At 49.8% G+C, this 18,432-nt stretch overlaps 1 protein-coding gene across 12 annotated transcripts; it reads left to right on the top strand.

The window, feature by feature from the left end:
* Positions 1 to 6: 6 nt before the first annotated feature.
* Positions 7 to 17,841, top strand: ZNF275 (zinc finger protein 275). Of its 12 annotated transcripts, XM_029929797.1 has the most exons (8): positions 7 to 114; positions 2,035 to 2,069; positions 3,224 to 3,323; positions 9,974 to 10,063; positions 10,531 to 10,639; positions 11,116 to 11,185; positions 11,392 to 11,479; positions 11,791 to 17,841. In XM_029929797.1, the coding sequence occupies exon 8, from the start codon at positions 11,849 to 11,851 to the stop codon at positions 12,974 to 12,976; it is 1,128 nt and encodes a 375-aa protein (XP_029785657.1). In that variant the 5' UTR covers positions 7 to 114; positions 2,035 to 2,069; positions 3,224 to 3,323; positions 9,974 to 10,063; positions 10,531 to 10,639; positions 11,116 to 11,185; positions 11,392 to 11,479; positions 11,791 to 11,848; the 3' UTR covers positions 12,977 to 17,841. The 12 variants fall into 12 exon arrangements, with proteins under 12 accessions (XP_029785657.1, XP_029785660.1, XP_029785659.1 ...); XM_029929800.1 differs by lacking the exon at positions 2,035 to 2,069 and having other exon boundaries at positions 3,243 to 3,323; XM_029929799.1 differs by lacking the exon at positions 2,035 to 2,069.
* The last annotated feature ends 591 nt before the right edge of the window (positions 17,842 to 18,432 follow it).

Here is an 18,432-nt window from a genome sequence, read left to right as displayed (position 1 = left end):
CTGGTCTGAGCCGGGCGCGGGCGGCTCCGTGGCGTTTCCTGCCACGCCGGGCCTGCCTGGGCCGCGCCAACGCCGCTCCGCCAAGGTCCGCGCGTCGGCCGCCACGGGACCAGGGTGAGCGTGAGGGCCCCGGGAGGATGTGCGCAGGGCGCAGGAGGGTGTGCAGGATTGGGCTGACCGCTTGGGCCACGGGAGGATTCGCAGGGGGACGGCCTGGGAGAGTGCGCGGAGCTAGGGTGAGTGTTCCGCAGAGTGTGCGGTGGGGGGCGCCCAGGCGTTTTGGGGGGCGTCTCTGGGCCCGCTCGGCCCTGAGGCCATCCAGAGTGAAGGACGAGCCCCAGATGGCGGGTACGAGGAGGCCCGAAGGCCTTCTCGCGGGGGCCGGCGGTCGGAGCGGGAATCACAGATGTGTTGAGGCCTACGCTGCTTTTGAGGGGACACTAGGAAGTGGGAACTGGTCATTATGGGAAGGAGGGGACCCCTGCCCCAGCGCAATGGAGGCTAAGGGGGAGGGGGGCGTTGGGAAGGTTAAAGGGCTTTTCCCCGGTCTGGGGGAGGGGCTGAGCCGCAGTCGGGGGCGCTGGTGGATGAGCTGGGGACCGTTCCTGCTGATGGAGTTCCTCCTTTTCTTTTGGGTGGGGGTTGAGCCTCAGGGTGGCGGGGAGGTAGGGGGCAATAGCACAGAGCCCAAGAACTGTGAGGGAGCGCAAGGCGGGACGGGGGGGGGGGGGCAGCCCTTGTTTGGTGAAGGTGAGCTCCAGGCTCTGGGTCTGAACAGGGCTTTTTCTGTCGCCCATCTTGGGGGGCCACATCTCCTGCTACTGTGCCCCCCCCTTAAACTCCTTTGCCGCCTTCTCTAGTCTATATTTGGGTGATTAATTACATGTTTTTTTCCATCCTACCCCCACAAACACACGCTTGCCTGTGGCCCAAAGCCCATGGTCGCATTCAAACACCCTCCCCCCAAATCCTGGCCCTCTTCCCGGAGGTCCCACCCTGTTCCAACTGACACCCTCCAGCCAGCATTGGCCCAGACTGACTGCCAGCCCCCTCCAGTCTCCTTGGTCAGTGAAATATTTTCTCTTAAACCTCAGACCCGACATTTTTCCTTTACCAAAGGATTTCAGATGTGATTTCCAGAACAGCACCCCCTCTGCGTACTGATGCCGCCTTACCCCATTCCCCATCCTCGCTCCCCCATTGAGCCTTTAAGTAGAAGCAGCTTGCATGGCACCATGCACAGTCCAGTCCAGTCCCCAAAAATGTCCCTGGATCTATGTTTAGAATCCTGATGAGCAGTGATTTGTAGCCTTCTTTGGGTGAGTGACCCCTTGGAAAATCACTAGAAAGTGTGAATTCTTTTCCCAGAAGTCGGACAATCAGCACAGACAGTAAGATCCCATAGTAGAGGCTCACAGGCCGGAATCCTGTCTGCTGAGTGCCAGAGGTTAGGAAGACTCCAGCTTCTAGTCAGGCCCAGTACTAACAAAGTGCAGCTCCACATGCCAGTCCCCGGAGTGCTGGTTGAAAATGCAGATTCCTTGGCCCCACTCATACCCGCTACTCTGCCCTGTGAGTTCTCAGCAGACCCCAAGCTGGGGTTCTAACGCACTGATCCGGGCCTGCTCCTAACCTGCCTGGGCTCCCCAAATGAGTGGCCCCCCATACCCATGTAGAACCTTTCATATCCAGGGCAATGCAACCTAAATGAATCCAAACTTCACAATTTATTTTGATTTTTAGTAAGATGCCATGCATCTTTTTGCAGAGAGGGCAACATAAACCTTTCCTCAGTTAAGTACAACAAACACTACAAAATCCCCTTCTGGTCTACCTTCTGGCTTTTTATAGAAGGGAAAGAAAACGGAAACCTAAACGGAGAGGGACAGGTGCCCAGGCAAAGCACGAAAGGAAAACCGGGGAAGATGGGCCCAGATGCGTCCCGCCCACGCACACGGAAAAAGACACACACAGACACAAACATCCCGAGAGAAACAGACTTTCCTGGTGAAACAACCTCTCTTGGCCCTTTAGGATTCTGCAGCTTCCAGCAGCAGCGTGCTCGCACGGTACTGGCTGGGCCCAAATAAGGCCTTCATGGCCACATCCTGATGAGACAAGTGGACGGCACATGAAGGCCAGGCTCAGCTCCTGCCCAGAGGCTCGGTTCAGCGTCCGGGCCTTGCCTGGCCAGGGTGGAGCCGGATCTCAGCAGTGTGCGTTTTCTCGGGCCGTCCTTTGGTTAAGTAGCCATGACCCAGAAAGACGTGTTCCCAGAAGGTGAATCCAAGTCTGCTTCTGTCCCGCCAAATTATTTCAGTCTAACAGGTGGGACCTTTCCCTGCCTGACTTATTGCTCAGAATTGTCCCAAGACACAATGAGCCATCCCTGTTTGTCTCTTTTGGGTAAGTCTGGGTGTTCATAGACCACATCTGCTGTCCTTAGAGCTGGGCTTGCTGTTAGCCCCACGGGTGAGGAAGCAAGATGGTGCGAAATATCCTTTCCATTCCAGAAGTGCTTGTATTTTCATGTACATCAGGGTCACTAACCCATCTTTGCCCAGAGACAATTCTCAATCTAAGCAATGAAACTCAAAGGAAAATAGATATCTAATAAGGAGAATTGGGAATCTAGGTAATCATTTGAATGGGACAGAAAGCTGCAGGCACCCATCTGAATTAGATGCTAAAGAGCAAGGTCTCTTGTCTGACCTACAGACACACCCTCCAGGGCATTTTTGCTCTGGCCCAGAACTGAACTGGACACCATGAGGTACCTGTGGTCTTCCAGGGCCTAAGGACATTCTGCTACAGGTCCTTATTTAGATGTTTCGTGGAGTCCGTGTATTTCTGACACCCCTTAGAAGTTTCTGGAAGTTGCCAGATCGATCTAGTTTGGGTGGCCTTGGTACCTCACCCCGGCTGCACTGTGCAGGGAAAACCGGTACCTGCTGCGGCGATTGCATGGTTCTCTGTGCCATAGACTTGGTCAAACACTGATCTTTTAGGCTCAGAAGCGACCTTTACCATTAGCCAGATGTGCATCCTGAGGAGGGATTCTGACCTCAAACACAACCAGAAGACACCTAATTATTCAGTACTTTTTTTTTTGACATGGGTTGTTTTTTGTCTCCGTTGAATTCAACTCTTAATATCCGTTCTTTCATATCAGACAGAGTGGAATGATTATTGTGGTTCTCTGAATGTTTCTGGTTCTCTACAGAAAATTCTCTTTAAATAAGGTGATGAAAATTTACATCGCTGTCTAAAGTACTTACCTGGGCTGTTTCTGCACTCACGGGAGCTCGCATGTTGGAGGACACGTGAGTTTTCAGATCGTCAGGCACGGGGTTAGCATCAAGAGGACCTCCCTGTGTTCAGCCAGCAGCTGCAGCGTCGGGGGCGGGGTCTGCAACCCCCCTTTGGTGGGGCTTCGCTCTCGGGGAGCATATAGTCAGTAGACTACACTTCAGATCCCACTTAAAAGAAGGAAGATCATATTATTCATATAAGAGGCAGAGATTTGTTTTCTGATAATCTTTCTCCAAACTGCCATATCCCAGGTGAGTATAGGAGTGTACCTCATGCGATTTAGGTGAATACAAATGCCTTATAGTCAAGGTCAGCATTATCCTCTGCATCCATCAGGTCCATTACTGTGGTTTTCGTATTCTTCCTGGAATTGATCTTGACCCCTGAAGGTCCACCTTTGGAAGGCAGTGGACATCTGTATTTGTCACTTTTGTCACAGTGTCTGGCTTCTTTTACAGATTACTTCTACCATTTCAAAGTAGAGCAGTTGTACAACATGGCTTCTAAATGATCAGATGATCTTTGGGATTGATGATAATTTTACTTTTAACTGCAGTGTGATTAATACGCATTTTATCTTTTTTTAAGTTTATTTATTTATTTTGAGAGAGACAGACAAAGCCTGCAAGTGGGGGAGGAGCAGAGAGATGGGGTCAGAGGATCCGAACCAGGCTCTGTGCTGGCAGCAGAGAGCCCGATGTGGGGCTGGAACTCACAAACTCTGAGATGATAAGCTGAGCTGAAGTCAGCTGCTTAACTGACTGAGCCCCCCAGGCGCCCCTGCATCTTTTTCTTTTTTGATATCTTCCTTTCTTTCTCTTAATGGTTTTACCCACTACACTTGGTTTCTTATGCAGAATTTAACTCCTTTTGTGAAAGCAGGGTTCGCTGCTTTTTCCCTCCTGCTTTTATGAGCACTTTTTAAATGATCTCTGTACGTCCGCGAGCTCTGTTACTGTGGGTGATGATCTGAAGTTCTCTCAGGTTAGGTCCCCTGGGCAAGCCTGGTACAGGAAGGGCCACTCCTGTTGCTACACGGGAAAGGATAATTAATAATTCACTTGGGGGTTGCGGCTTTAGGACTTCAACAGTTAATCATGCCACTTAAGTAAAAACACTTTGGTAGGATCCACTCAATTAAATGGAACACTTCAGGAGGATTTGCTCCATTAAACATGGGTGGCTGGAGGAACTGTGTGTGAGGGTGTATGAGGGAGAGAGTGCTGTGTGTGTGTCTGCTGCTCAGTGGGGGGTCTGTGATGCTCTGTCAATAGGATGATTTAAAGACCATCCCCGAGACTCCTGGGCGGCTCATTCCATTAAACATCTGACTCTTGATTTCTAAGCTCAGGTCTTGAGCTCCCAGTTTGTGAGATTGAGCTCTGCTTCGGGCGCAGTGCTGACTGCGTGGAGACTGCTTGGGATTCTCTCTCTGTCTCTCTTTCCACGCCCCCCCCCGCCCCTCCCCTGCATGTGCTTGCTCTCCCTCTCAAATAGATAGATAAATAAACTTAAAAATATATTCTAAAGTCAGTCCCCAAAACCATTTATACCATTAGGCTATGAGGACATTCAGTAATTGCCTGTTCTCTGGATATGGCCTGGTGGTAGAGGGCTGCCTATTTCTTTTCTCTGGCGTGGCTCAAAAAGTCTTAAACCTTGGGAGCTGGACCTTAGGTGAGTTACTTCAGCTCTCAGATCCATGAGTCCCTTCAGTGTAAAATGGAGGTGATAATGACTATAGGTTGCAATGATGAAATTATGTGAAGGGAGAAGCACAGTAGCAAACACATAGGTTCTCCGTAACTGAAGGTTTGAGCCATTTAACACGCCCGTGCCCCCACAGTTTATCCCCTGTCTGCTCAGTGCCAGGGGCTCCTGGAGATGCTGGGGGCTCCGGGAGTGACCAAGAAAGAGCAGGTCTCCCTCCTGTGGGAGGTGACATGTCTCCTGGGGAGTCAGGTAATAACAGGAGGATTTTTAGGTAGTGAAAAGTGTTATGAGTAAATCGTGATAGGGCTGGAGAGTGAAGACGCTTTAAAGAGGTGACACTTGAATGAGGCCTAAATTCTTAGAAGGAACCTCCTGTGGCGTGTTCAGAGCCCTGAGTGGCATCACCTCATCATATTTAGGACAGAATGAATGCCGGAATGTCTTGAAGGAATGACCGAGATGCCGGATGCAGGATTTGGGCCTGGTGGCCTGGGCCAGGGTCTTTGTGAGGAGTTAAGGCCTTTTTAAATGAGTTGTGTAAATAATCTCTGACCAATTTGTTTTGTATTGGAATCCAAAGTCAAACTAGACATCAAATATATATACCAGGAATAATCCAACTGCTCAGAGGGGGCCCTACCCTGGTGACACTGAGAACCCCGGGGAGACGAGCCCAGGAAGTCCCAATCCCACGGTCCTCTCTCTGAGCTTTCTGGAACTGCCCAGACATTCCTGTCAGCCCTCTCCTCTGTATCCACCTTGACCATGGGAGTATCTCAGGATGTTGCTCAGCTTCCAGGGTCGTTCCCCATTGTCTCTTTGGCCTCAGCCCTGCCCTCTTGCATGCTGAGCATCTTTCTTATCTAAAGTCTACCCAGATCTTTTAAAATTTGTATTCTTTTCTGATAACCAAAGAAATACAGCTTGGTCACTAAAAATTCACATGTTGCAGAAACAGAAAGCAGAAGACCTTTCTAAGCTCTAACTCTACCCCACTGTGGCACACGTTACAGTATAGGTGTGCTCATTTCAGCTACAAGTCACTCCATTTATTCCTTTTTTTTCCTCCTAAAATGCAAATATATACTAAGCTAGTCACTCCCCTTCCCCTACTCTCTTTGGAGTTTTAAATAAACGGTTACTGTCTACATCTCCTATGAAGGATTTGCATTTTTGTAATCTGCATGTCATCCATATTGACCACCTGTTGACTTTTTTTTTTTTTTGGCATTTTTTTTCTTGTTTCCTACCACTTGTTGATTTTGTGTTCAAGCTTTCCGGTTTTCTTCCTGCTCTGAGTTCTAGGACTCTTCAGTAAGGTTTCCCAAACACTGCCACATTCACCATTCACCCTCTCCTCTTATTTTAGTCATTGGGATTATTTAGACCTGTAGTGTATTGTTTTCCACTGTTTTACTCTTTACCTATCTATGGCTTTACATTTAAGGCCTTTATATGTGAAGTTTCTTATAGATAGCATAGAGTCGAGTATTGTTTTTTAATGCAGTCTAATAACCTCTGCCTTTCAGTTGGAGGGTTTAGTTCATTTATATTTAATTTAATTACCCATGTGGTTGGATTTAAGTTTGCCATCCTACTGTTTGTTTCTTTTTGTCCCATCTATTCTTGTTCCTTTGTTTCTTTACCTTTATTCTTTTAGATGATTTTTTAGACTTGTGTTTTATGTCCACTACTGGCTTATTAGCATGCGTCAGAGTCTTGGAGAGCTTCCTGAAACACACAAGCATGTGTTTTACTTCCACATATGGTATAAAACCGCACAACACCTTAATATTATTATTGTTTTAAATGATTGGTTGTTTTTTAAAGATATAATAATAAAGTAGGGAGTGTCTGGGTGGCTCAGACGGTTAAGCATCCAACTCTTGGTTTTGGCTCAGGTGAGTTCGAGTTGGTGAGTTCGAGCCTTGCACTGGGCCCCGCACTGATGGTGTGGAGCCAGCTGGGGATTCTGTCTCTCCCCTCTCCCTGTGCCCCACCCTGCTTGTCTGTCTCTCTCTCAAAATAAATATAAATAAAAATAAAAGAGGTAAAATTGTTTTCTATTTCCTCACATATTTACATTCCTGGTGTTCTTCATTCCTTTGTGTAGATTCAGGTTTCCATTTTCCTTCACCTGAAGAACTTTCCTTAATATGTCCGTGATACAGGGAACGCCTGGGTGGCTCAGTGGTTTAAACATATGACTTCAGCTCAGGTCAAGATCTCATGGTTTGTGAGTTCAAGCCCCGCGTCAGGGTCTCTGATGTCAGCATAAAACCTGCTTCAGATCCTCTGCCCCCCCCCACCTGTCTGCCCTTCCCCTGCTTGAGTGCTCGTTTTTTTCTCTCGCTCGCTCTCCCTCTCTCTCTCTCTCTCTCTCTCTCTCAAAATTAAATAAAAAATTTTTTTTAAATATGTCTCATAGTACAGGTCTCCCGGTGACCAATTTAGCTTTTTGGCTGAAAAAGTTTTTATTTGCCTTCATTTTTGAATGCTATTTTCCCTGAATGTAGAACTCTAGGTTGACAGCGATTTTTTCCTTTACCACTTCAAAAATGTCATTCAGTTGTTTGCTGGCTTCCAAATTTTCTGATAAGAAGTTACTCTTATCTTTGTGCTTCCGTAAAGAACAGGTTTCTACACACACAAACCCTGCTGCTCTAAGATTTTCTCTTTATCACTAGTTTTCAGCAATTTCATTATGATGTGTTTTGGTGTATGCGTGTGGTTTTTCGGTTTTGTCTGTGTGTTTAGTCTGTGTATGGATTGGTTGGGATTCTTGGATCTAGTTCTCATCAAATTTGGAAAATTTTTCAGCCATCATTTCTTCAAGTATATTTTTATCTTTTTCCCTCTTCTCGTCTTCTCAGATTCCAATCACATGTGTTAGGCGATTTTCTGTTATCCCCAGGTCACTGAGACTTTTTTAAATATCTTTTTTTCTGATCTTCACTTGGGATAGTTTCTATTGTTATGTCCTCAATTTTTCTAATATTGGGGGATGGGGGGAATCAGTGTCTAATCTGCTGCTAATCACATCCAGTGAAATTTTATTTTAACTGTCATAGTTTTCACCTCCAGAAGTCCCATTTGGATCTTGTTTATATTGTCCATTTTTTCATTATGTTTCCATTTTTCTTTCAATACTTATCCATAGTTAAACTGTCATCCTTGTCTGTAGGTTATACAAGTAATCATTTTTGAGTGTTTCTATTGACATAATTTTCCTTGCCCTTGGTCACATTCTCCTGCTTCTTGGCATCACAGGAATTCTTTTATGGATGTTGGACATCTTAGAGATTATATTGCTGAGAAGTGTTGGACTTCCTTTTGGAAGGTAGTTGTTTATGGAACAGCTTCATCACATTGAAGCCTGTTTCTAAGCCTTTCTAGAGTAGGTTGAGGGTAGCTGTGGCTCCAGGGGTCAGTCAGTTGAACTGCAAGGCACGGTCCGTCTGATTGTATACTGACTGCCCCTGGTGATGACTGAGGACCCTCTACCCTGGCTGGCTGGACCCTGACCGTCTCCCTACCTTTGTGTGTCCTGGAAATTGTTCAGCTTAAAGCTTCCTGGCCATTCTTTTCCTACTCTATGGGAGATTTACTATGCATGCGTGGCTTAGGAGTTAGGAAAAGCTCAAGGGGAGCCTTCTGCTGATTTTGTTTGGAGCTCCTTTTTTCTGTGTAGCTCCCTCCTTTCTGGAACTCTGTTCTGCAGCTTCTAGCTACATCAGCTGCCCCAAATGCTAATCTGTGTGTGATGGAGCCACCAAGCTCTGTTTGAGCCCCTCTTCCCTGCACCCTCAGTCTGTCAGCTGCCTCCAGGCAGAGTCAAGGCCATGATAAGGCTCATCTCCGTTTTTCTTCTGTTGGGATCATGATCCAGCACTTCCTGCTATCCAGCGTCCGAAAACTTATTTCACAGCTATTTTGTCCAGTTGTCTACCTGTTTATGACAGGATGTTGTTTGTTCCTTGTTACTCTATCCATGGCCAGAAGTGGAAGTCTCTGTTTATCCCTTTTACTACAATATCTAATTTTGTGTGAAAGTCTTTCTGGTGTATCTGGGTTTTCTACTCCTTGAGCTACTGGAAAAGCTCAGCCCAGTCAGGTCTGGGTTGAATTGAATTGACTTAACATCCGAACAGCAACTATGATCCTGTTCCTTTGAACTCACTGAAATGGGAGGCCTATGATGCATACACATTTGTGGTATTTTAATGACAATATTTCACATATTTAGCTATCTGAAAGAAAAAGTGAAATTGTACATACCATTCAGATCTTTTATTTAGCAGCATGGTGTTTGAAGATCTTTTCTTTGAGGCTTCTTTTTCCAGCTATTTCGTTCAACTTTTCATGTTGTCAGACATACCACAGAAATGATTTTGTCTGCATCTGTCTCACTGTCCCCTAGGTCATTGTTTCAGCTGAGTAGGGTAATGCCTCTAACGAGCCTTGCTTCTGGTCAAGAAGACATCGCCTGTCTTGCTTCCAGTGGCCCGATCTGGTTTTTCTGTTTCCCCTACAAAGTCCGAAAGATCTCTCACTTGTCAGTTTTTTCTTCTCATACTCTTTTGGGGATGCCTGCTTCCTGGGCAGTGTGAGCCCTGACCTCTCTGAGGCTGGCTGCTAGGAGACCCTGTGGCGGCCTGTCTCGGAGAGTTCATCTCGCTACCGTGCTCCATAGGTGTCTCTGTTCTCGGCGCTGTTCCTGGGCCAACATTCATTAGTTTTGTCTGTGTTCCGTCTGGCCTGCCTACTTTCCTCCACTGTTCGGGGTGTGTTTTCTTAGGCATACCCATGGCTCTGGCTTGTCACTCAGCTGCTGTGCAAGAGAAAACTGAATAAGATTTAAAACCAGGGAAAAGGAAGTCACTAGTCTCGTCCTAGGTCACCCACAGACAGAGCTGCTGTCGCTCATGGCTCTTTTCACTTTCCTTAGCTCTGCCCTCCCCAGGGTCTTGCCCTTCCCTAGGATGGACCCCCACGAAACCAGGTCCTGGCAGGCCCTCTTGAGATCCTTGAGGCTCAGGTGAGCTGTGCTTCCCCCTGCCTGGCTTGGGAATCTGCCACTGCTCCCTGAGTCTGGCCTTAGCCTCTACCTCTTTTCCCAGCATGACGTCCTACAGGACTTGAACCCCTGCTGCTGCCTTCCATCCCTGTGCTGGCCTCCTCAGAGTCTACCAAGAAATGGGTGCCTGCTGGGCTTGTAATTCCTATTATTCTGGTGGGGGAGGTGCATTCCAATCCAGGAAAGTGACTGAACTGGGGTCTCTTGAGAAAGACAGTGGGAGACCAAGGCCAAGGCCATGGCCCACGTCTTCTGGTGCTTGGTTAGGTTTCTCTTTCTGGGATTCCTTGAAGCTTGTGCTTAGCTCTCCATGCAAGTGATACACATCCACTCCAGACCTTCACCTCTTATCCCTGCTGTTACTAGTGCTGCCCCTGCCTCGTTCTAGAATGCATAGAAGGACTGCTTATCCTTGGGAATTCTTACAGGATTCAGTGACATTTGATGACGTGGCCCAGTACCTCACAGAAAGGGAGTGGCTGAGCCTGGACGCTGAGCAGAGGACACCGGTGTAACACAGGAATGTGACCTGCGTGGGTGAGGATGCCCCTGAGCCTTCCACCAGCTTCCTCACAGCTGCACGGCTCTGTGCAGCCAAGTGTGGGATGAGGGGCAGCTGGGTTAGCCCTGCACAAGCTCGCCTTCCCGGGGCTTATGCCGCCCACCCCAGGGATCAGCTGTAAGAAAACACAGAGGGGCTGCTAACCCTCAACATTTCAAATTGGCAGGGCTCCCTCCCAACTCCTGAGGGCATGGAAAGAAGCCCCCTCAGTTTTTACTGGGAAAGAAGTTAGAACAAAGTGGCCACTGTCATTTGGAAAACTTTTTTTTAGTCAATCATAAATTACACACAAATTGCACGGCCATTTTATTACAGTTTGCTGTTGAGAGAGAGATTGGTACAGCAAGGCCTGATGTCCTGTTGAGGGCTGCATGTGGGCGGGGGTTCCTAAGACAGGAGACCGCCGAGTCCGGATTGCGGGCTGTACAACAGTAGGGCGTTCCGTTTGCAGGCGCTGAGGAGTGTGAACGGGGGGACAGGTAGAGCGGCTCTTCAGGACGAGCACCTGGCGCTCAGCCCAGGTAGGCGCAGACTCTGCCTCATCCATTTCCTGGTGGGAGCCAGCCCTTGGGGAAGGCATTTGGCACCGATGTATGACTTGCTTGCAGGCGCAGTCAAGCTACACTTTGTGGACTAAACAAGTTTCGTGTTTGAAGTCCGTGTCCCTCTCTGGCTGTGTTCTGATGGCCTCTTTGCTGCCAAAACGCTTTTCCTTTTCCATGAGCAGGAGTCCCTGGTTTGAATCCCGCCCGGCCCTCACCTGGGGCAGGGACACGTGGCGCTGGCGTCTGAGCCATCCCTGAATACACACTGAGGTAAGCATTCTGCTGAGTGACAGAGAACCCTGGACAATGTGAAGAAATTGTGGAGGAGGCCCAGCTGAGCCTTTGGGGGGGAGTGTGGCTGCTTCTCAGTCACAGAAGGGGAGCCCTCCTAAGCACCCCTTTAGTAGGGAGCATCCAGTAATGACACCTTTCCGCCCCTTTCCTCTATAGTCCTTGCTTCTGGTTGGATGGGCACCGGCCAGCTTGCTGCGTGGTCTCTGGGCCCCGTGCTCAGCAGCTGTCTCAGAAGGAATGGGATTCTTGACAAAGGAAAGTAACCTCTTTCCTTCCTCCCCTTGCAGAGTACAGGATCTTGTCGTTCCCGAATCTGAAAGCATCTTGGTGAGGCAACAGCGGAGAATGGGTGAAGACGCTCAGCCACAGGAGATGGCGTCCACAAGCTCCCCGATGGCCAGCACACCCAGCCCGGAGGGCAAACAGAACAGAGACTCCAAGGGGAGTGGGGGCAGCCTCCAGAACCTGCCTATGGAACATCACTTTGCATGCAAAGAGTGTGGGGACGCCTTTCGGCTCAAGGTCCTCCTTGTGCAGCACCAGAGAATTCATAGTGAGGAGAAGGGCTGGGAGTGTGGAGATTGCGGGAAGGTCTTCAGGGGTGTCTCTGAGTTCAACGAGCACCGGAAGAGCCACGTGGCCGCAGAGCCCCAGCCGGGGCCCAGCCGAGCCCTGGAAGACGCCATGGAGGAAAGGGAGCAAATGGAGAGGGAGGCGAAGCCCTTCGAGTGTGACGAGTGTGGGAAAAGGTTCAAGAAGAATGCGGGCCTCAGCCAGCACCTGCGCGTCCACAGCAGAGAGAAACCATATGAGTGCGAGGAGTGCGGGCGATCCTTCAAGGTGAGCACCCACCTCTTTCGCCATCAGAGGCTCCACGCTTCCGAAAAGCCGTTCGCCTGCAGGGTGTGCGGCAGGGAGTTCCTGGATCGCCAGGAGCTCCTCAAGCACCAGCGTGTGCACACGGGCCACTTGCCCTTCGACTGCGACGACTGCGGCAAGTCCTTCAGGGGCGTCAACGGCCTGGCCGAACACCAGCGCATCCACAGTGGGGCCAAGCCGTACGGGTGTCCCCACTGCGGCAAGCTCTTCCGACGGAGCTCGGAGCTCACCAAGCACCGCCGGATCCACACAGGCGAGAAGCCCTACGAGTGTGGCCAGTGCGGGAAGGCCTTCCGGCAGAGCTCCAGCCTCCTGGAGCACCAGCGCATCCACACCGGGGAGCGGCCTTATGGCTGTGGCGACTGCGGCAAGGCCTTCCGGGGGCCATCCGACCTGATCAAGCACCGGCGGATCCACAGTGGACTGAAACCCTACGAATGTGACAAATGCGGGAAGGCCTTCCGGCGGAGCTCCGGCCTGAGTCGCCATCGGAGGACCCACAGCGGAGCAAGGCGCTGTGAGTGCAGCGAGTGTGGCCGCGTGTTCAAGAGGCGCTCGGCGCTGCAGAAGCATCAGCCGACCCACCATGACTAGATGAGGCCCTAAGGCCAACAGCCCTGTGGCTGGCAGCGGCTTCCCACAGGGGATGAGTCCCCAGAGTGGAGGGCAGAGTCAAAGGAGATGAACAGTTTTGTAGGGCTTATGTATGTTCTCGTCCAGAAGGTTGAAACCGATTTATACCGTCACCAGCAATTTATAAGTGCACACGTTTCCCATTTTGCCTATGGAGAGTTGCTTCTACGACATTCTAATTTATTTTGACTAGTTTAACTGCCAGGAAGTACCGCAAGGTATTTTACATCCACGGGCCTTGAAACAGGAAGAGCGGAGAAGAGAAACCTGCTGGTGGGGGTGGAGGGGCCCGCAGGTCCTCTTCTCCAGGCCGCTCCCTTAGGAGCGACTCAGTGATGGCCTCGGTGTGACATGAGCCCAGCTGTCTTGGAGAGAACATAGCCCCAGAGTCGTTTGGCCTACTTGAATTTATAAATTTTTAGGGATGTAAATAGAATACTCAAATGTCTTATAATATTTAATTTATTAATTCAATTATGCATACATATTGTAAATCACATACTACATAGAATAATATATTAATTTAGAAAAGTCACCTGTTTTTCCTCACTGCGTTCCACAAGATCATTTTATCCTAAAGCCTCACATGCAACTCTGACCTCACCATCTTCCCCAGCCTCGCAGCCCCCTCTTGAGTCATCCGACAGTTTCAAAGCACATCCAGTGGCTTCAACTCATCCAAGCTGTGTGCCGTGTAGCACTGTGACAATCCCTGCACAAAGCTCTCGCTAGAAGTTTCCTCCCGAGCCATAAGTACCTGTTCATATAACGTTCGGACAATTGTTTTTTCCTTCAATTTGTCCGGGAGCCCTGCAACATAACCACTTGTTGTGTTTGCTTTTTCCAGTGACCTTTAAGAGACTTTTTTGAAGCCTCTGTAACTTGTCATTGTGAGGCCATACTCTTAGGAATAAGTACTGAATCTGGGTTAAATTTCTTTTGCATCCATTTTTCTTGAACCAGTTCATTCCGGTGACTTCCACGTGTGTCCAAAACTAGCATCGGTTGGTGTCTGTTCCAGGCTAATAGGTCTTGTCCTCAAGCAGTACTGTTTTCTTCAGAATTAAATAGCTGAGGGCAGCCCCGTAACAGGGACATCTCCAGGACTCAAGTGTAAGGTGACGGCCTCTTGTTTGGGAATGGTAGCCTCTCCTGCAGAGCCAGCCCTCTGTTTCGGGCTCTGTAAAACAGGGGTGATCCCAGGACTGTCCCTCGCGGGGACTGGGATGGCCCGAAGGCACGCGCTGAGTGGAGGTCATCTCCTGTCATCGCCATAAGTATTGCCGTCATCCTATGGCTCGTTAGTGCCAGAACTGGGGATGGACCCAGGCCTCCTGACTCGTAGTCTCCTCTTCTTTCTCTCGTGCAATGACTTAAATACTGTTCCTGTTTCCTTGCATGCAAACCGTACGTTCATCTCCTTTGACCAGTTATCAAGTTACCTTTGGACATATTGACTTTATACAGCAGTCCTTTCTATATCGATTGTGATGATCTCTTTTCCAGTTTTATTGCTTTGCTCTTTGGAGCAGTTTTATTACATTTTTGTTGTGCGAGCTCTTATTTTTACATATCCGGGCATTCACCGTTGTCCGTGAAGCCGTAACTTTCATTGCTCCAGTGGTTAGATATGATGTTTTCTTCTAGAATTTTAATCACAAGTGAAAAGTTGAAAGCCCTGCCCCACCAGAAGGTGGATGCCCCAGGTGGGCAGGCTGGATGGGAATGGGCCACAGAAGCAGGCTCTCTCCTCATCCACGATGCGGACTCTGCATGTCTGTGGGCAGTACTTGACTATCCAACCTGGCCACTCAGACACGAAAGAGAAACTTCCATCTCGGATTGGCCAGAACATTCTGACTGTTCCTCAGTATAGCCCTACCTGGCAGCAGCAGGGCTGGGCCTCAACTAGATCAATGGGGCGGTCCAAATGTGGTCTTGGCTGCAGCTGGCTGTCCTCCAAGCTCCTGGGAGCTTTGGCCATGCCCGGCATGGATTCAGTGCCTGAGCAACAGACTCCCCCGAGACACATCTCCTCAAACACCAGAAGACTCACTTGACCGATGCTGTCATGTGGATTGCATCCTCCTCCTAGAGAGTGACTCTGGAACTAGAAAGAAGTCAGTTTGGTGGCTTTCGGTTTGGGCAACTAGGGGGAAATTCACCCACATGTTCTGATGTTACCTCCCACAGCCACGCCCGCGGAGCGACAGAGCCAAGGCTCGCAGAGGAGCGGTACCCCTCCGATGCCCGGTGTGGCATTGTTATAGAAGTCGGCCACCATAGGTCTGGGCTGTGACTTGCAGCAGCCATGCCCAGGAGGCACGATAAAACAAGGGTTTGGAGGGCACCGATGCCCTTCTGATGGCCCGTGTGGCATAGAAATAGAAGTTGGTCATCCGGGGCCAGGTTATGACTTCCGACAGCCTCCCCCCAGGAGGAACAGCAGCAAGGCCTGGCCAGAAACGTGGCCCCCGGTGGCCTGCAGAACCCGCAGGTAGAAACCAGCCATGCTGGGGCCGTGCTGTGACTTCCCAGCAGCCCTGCTTCGGTGGGGGGGGGCCTCACGAGGGCCCTCGGAGGAAGCGCACGCTTCTGACGGGCCTGCCGAGGCTGAGGCACAGCTTCTCGGCAGGCCCCCATCCTGGGAAGCAGGGTCCCGTGGTGACCCCTGTGACCTCAGCCCGAAGGTCCTCTGGAATGGCTCCCCCCCACCCCAGGCCACAACAGTGGCTCTCCGTGAAGTCTCCACCCTGACCCTCAGGCTGGAGAGAAGCCAACGGCACTTACTCTGTGGGCTTCAGTTCTCGCGGTAGTTGTGAAACTGTGTCTGCAATCACCGCTTCCTTCGGCATCAGTTTTCTCTTTTGAAGCTGTCAGGACATGTTTGACACCACTGTCATTTGGGAAGGAATTTGACATTCACAGGGGGCAAGTCTGGCAGCTTTTGCTGGAAGTGCTCTGCCATTTCTTGCTTGCTCACTAGCCATCTGTCAGGTTTTATGAAGGATCCAGATACAGTATTAACTCAGAACCTAGCGTCGTCACTGCTCCCTTTCTCCCCAGCCAGGACATGGCATCTTGGCATCCTGGCCGCCTGTACTGCCCTCCTTGACACTTTTTCCATTCTCCATTCTGTAGTTTTCTCCCAAACCCTCTTCTAGAGTTAACACTAAAGACCGCATCTTTGTCACTGTGTTTGCGGGTGAAGTCTGTGCTCTGTGCGGCGCAAGCAGTCTGTGGCTTTAACGTGTGTCCTGTAGTTGCGCCAAGTTCCGTTTTTGCCTCCAGTAACCTGGGGGAGGATTTCCTTGGCTTCTGTGGGTTTACTGCTATGTCAGATGCAAAATGTGATCAAGCTTCCTATTGTGTGGGCTCGTCTATGCATTTGTGTATCTACCTCATTTCGTTTTTTCTTTCTAATCACACGTCTTTCTTTTGCAAGGGAAATGCAGAGCAGTTGGGTTACATAGAATGCCGACTCGAGTTAGAAATACATCCTTTTCTTATATTCTGAAAGAAACCTTCCAGTGCTTTTATTACAGTTTTGAATACTTGCTGAAATTGTTAAATGAAAGTTCCTGTTTACCATTTTTGCTGCTTATTAAGATTAACTGTGTTGATTAGTTGTGTCGTACCCACTTCTGCATTTCCAGAATGAGCCCCCCCCCCGTCACAGAGGGTACCTTTCTCTCACAGTGGTGGCATTCCACGTGCTCTGGGCTTCAGCCCTGTGACCGTCACTCCCCCTTCCAGGCCACACTAATTAAACCAGAACTGGACACGTGACTCAAGGGCAGCAGCTGGTCCTCAGGGCTGGCTGGAGACGACGGGCTGAGCCCTGCGGGTTCTCCGTCTGTGAAGTGCGAATGAGAAAAAGGAGAGAAGCTTCTCGGTGGTGTTGGAAGGAAGAGGGAGCCATGAGGTAGAAGAGTTGATCTGATGGATGGCACCAACTTGAAGATCTCTGAGCTCCTGCTGAGCACTTCTGAGATGCCTCAAATCCAGCACCCTGCAGGGGTCCAGGCCCCGTTTTGTTCTTGGATTGCTGGCAGCCGCCCTCACCGGTTCATTTGTGTCCCCCCCCCATACACTCCCCTGGACTGAGGCAGCCTGAGTGGGTCTCTGCTTTTTGCAATCTATCAAGAGTCAATTGCCTTTTACCACTTGGCTGCTTCCTGAGAAGTATCACGTGGCTGGTTTTCCTCATGTTCTGCCCGACTCGGGTTCCTGGCCGAGTCCCACCTGACTGTCGTAGACGCCTGTTTAAATGTGGTACTCTGTTCACTCAGACGGGGAAAACCTATGCCTTTTAGTCTCGGTGAGTTTGACCAGTGTCTCTGTCCAGGTGTTCCTGTACGGACCCCATGTGTGTCCCCTGAAATGAGTTAGGTCAATACCCACCCTGTTCTTTATTTTGGAAGTGTCTCGCTACTTCCAGAAATTTCTCTATTACTAGTATACTTACATTTTGTGCTTCTTTACATGGTATCAGTTTAGCTGTTTATTTTGGAAACTAGCAATGCTCTCTTTTAACTTGGCATTTAATGTTATTTGCATATGTAAAAACAGTAACTGTCCGCTCCAGTCCACGTTTCATTTGTTGGCGCTTTTTTCTCCTCCCTCCTTGATCTCCTTAACCTGTCTGTTTTATGGCACTTACTATAATCGGCCTTGCACTAGAGCTTCGCCCTCCCCACCCCCCCCCAACCCGTTAGATTGTGAGCTCTTGTAAGACAGGGTGACCCTTCATGTCTGATTCCCCAACCAGATCTAGCACAGTGCCTTGCATCAAGTAGATTTCAATAAATATATGTTAAGTGGCATTGGTCTTCCTTGACTTATTTTGTCAGAGTTGAAGTTAACAGCTCTTCCATTGCTCCTTTCTCTACACTCTAAAGTTCTTGCCCCCGCCTGGAGTCCAGGTGTTTTCTTGCCCCCCCCCCACTTACTCGATGCCTAGAGGGGACAGGAGGTGCCCTGATGAGGAAGGGCTGGTTTCCCTGGAAATGTGAGCTGTCCCTTGGCAAAAAGAGGCCTGTCATTCAGCCAGGTCCCGCCTCCCACCCTGGCTAGGGCTCTCCCCGGAGTATAAATTCCAGGCAGGAACCCAACATCAGGCTGGACCCTGAGCTCCTCCCCTAGGGATCAGAAATAGAGTGACAGAAGTGGCTACTGGGACTCGAGGATCAGCCAGCCTCTCTGGGCTAGGCGAGGGTGGCAGTGAGGAAGCCAGTGCTCTTGGCCAGCGGCTGGCCTTCTCTCCAGTGATCATTGCCTCCAGAAAGGCAGGTGGTGAGGATAGGCCCCTGGCTTCCTGACCGCCCCAAATACAAACAAGGCTCACTGTGGAGTCAGCTACCCAGCCCAGAAAGGCAAGCACCCCAGGGGTCCCATGAGTGCTTGGGTTGGGACCT

Source organism: Suricata suricatta, chromosome X (assembly GCF_006229205.1).
Source record: "Suricata suricatta isolate VVHF042 chromosome X, meerkat_22Aug2017_6uvM2_HiC, whole genome shotgun sequence".
In the NCBI taxonomy this organism is placed as follows: Eukaryota; Metazoa; Chordata; class Mammalia; order Carnivora; family Herpestidae; genus Suricata; species Suricata suricatta.
This window is presented reverse-complemented; position numbering and strand designations above follow the sequence as displayed.

Coding starts and splice junctions, on each gene's coding strand:
- ZNF275 (XM_029929803.1), top strand. CDS start 11,849: ATGGGTGAAGACGCTCAGCCACAGGAGATGGCGTCCACAAGCTCCCCG.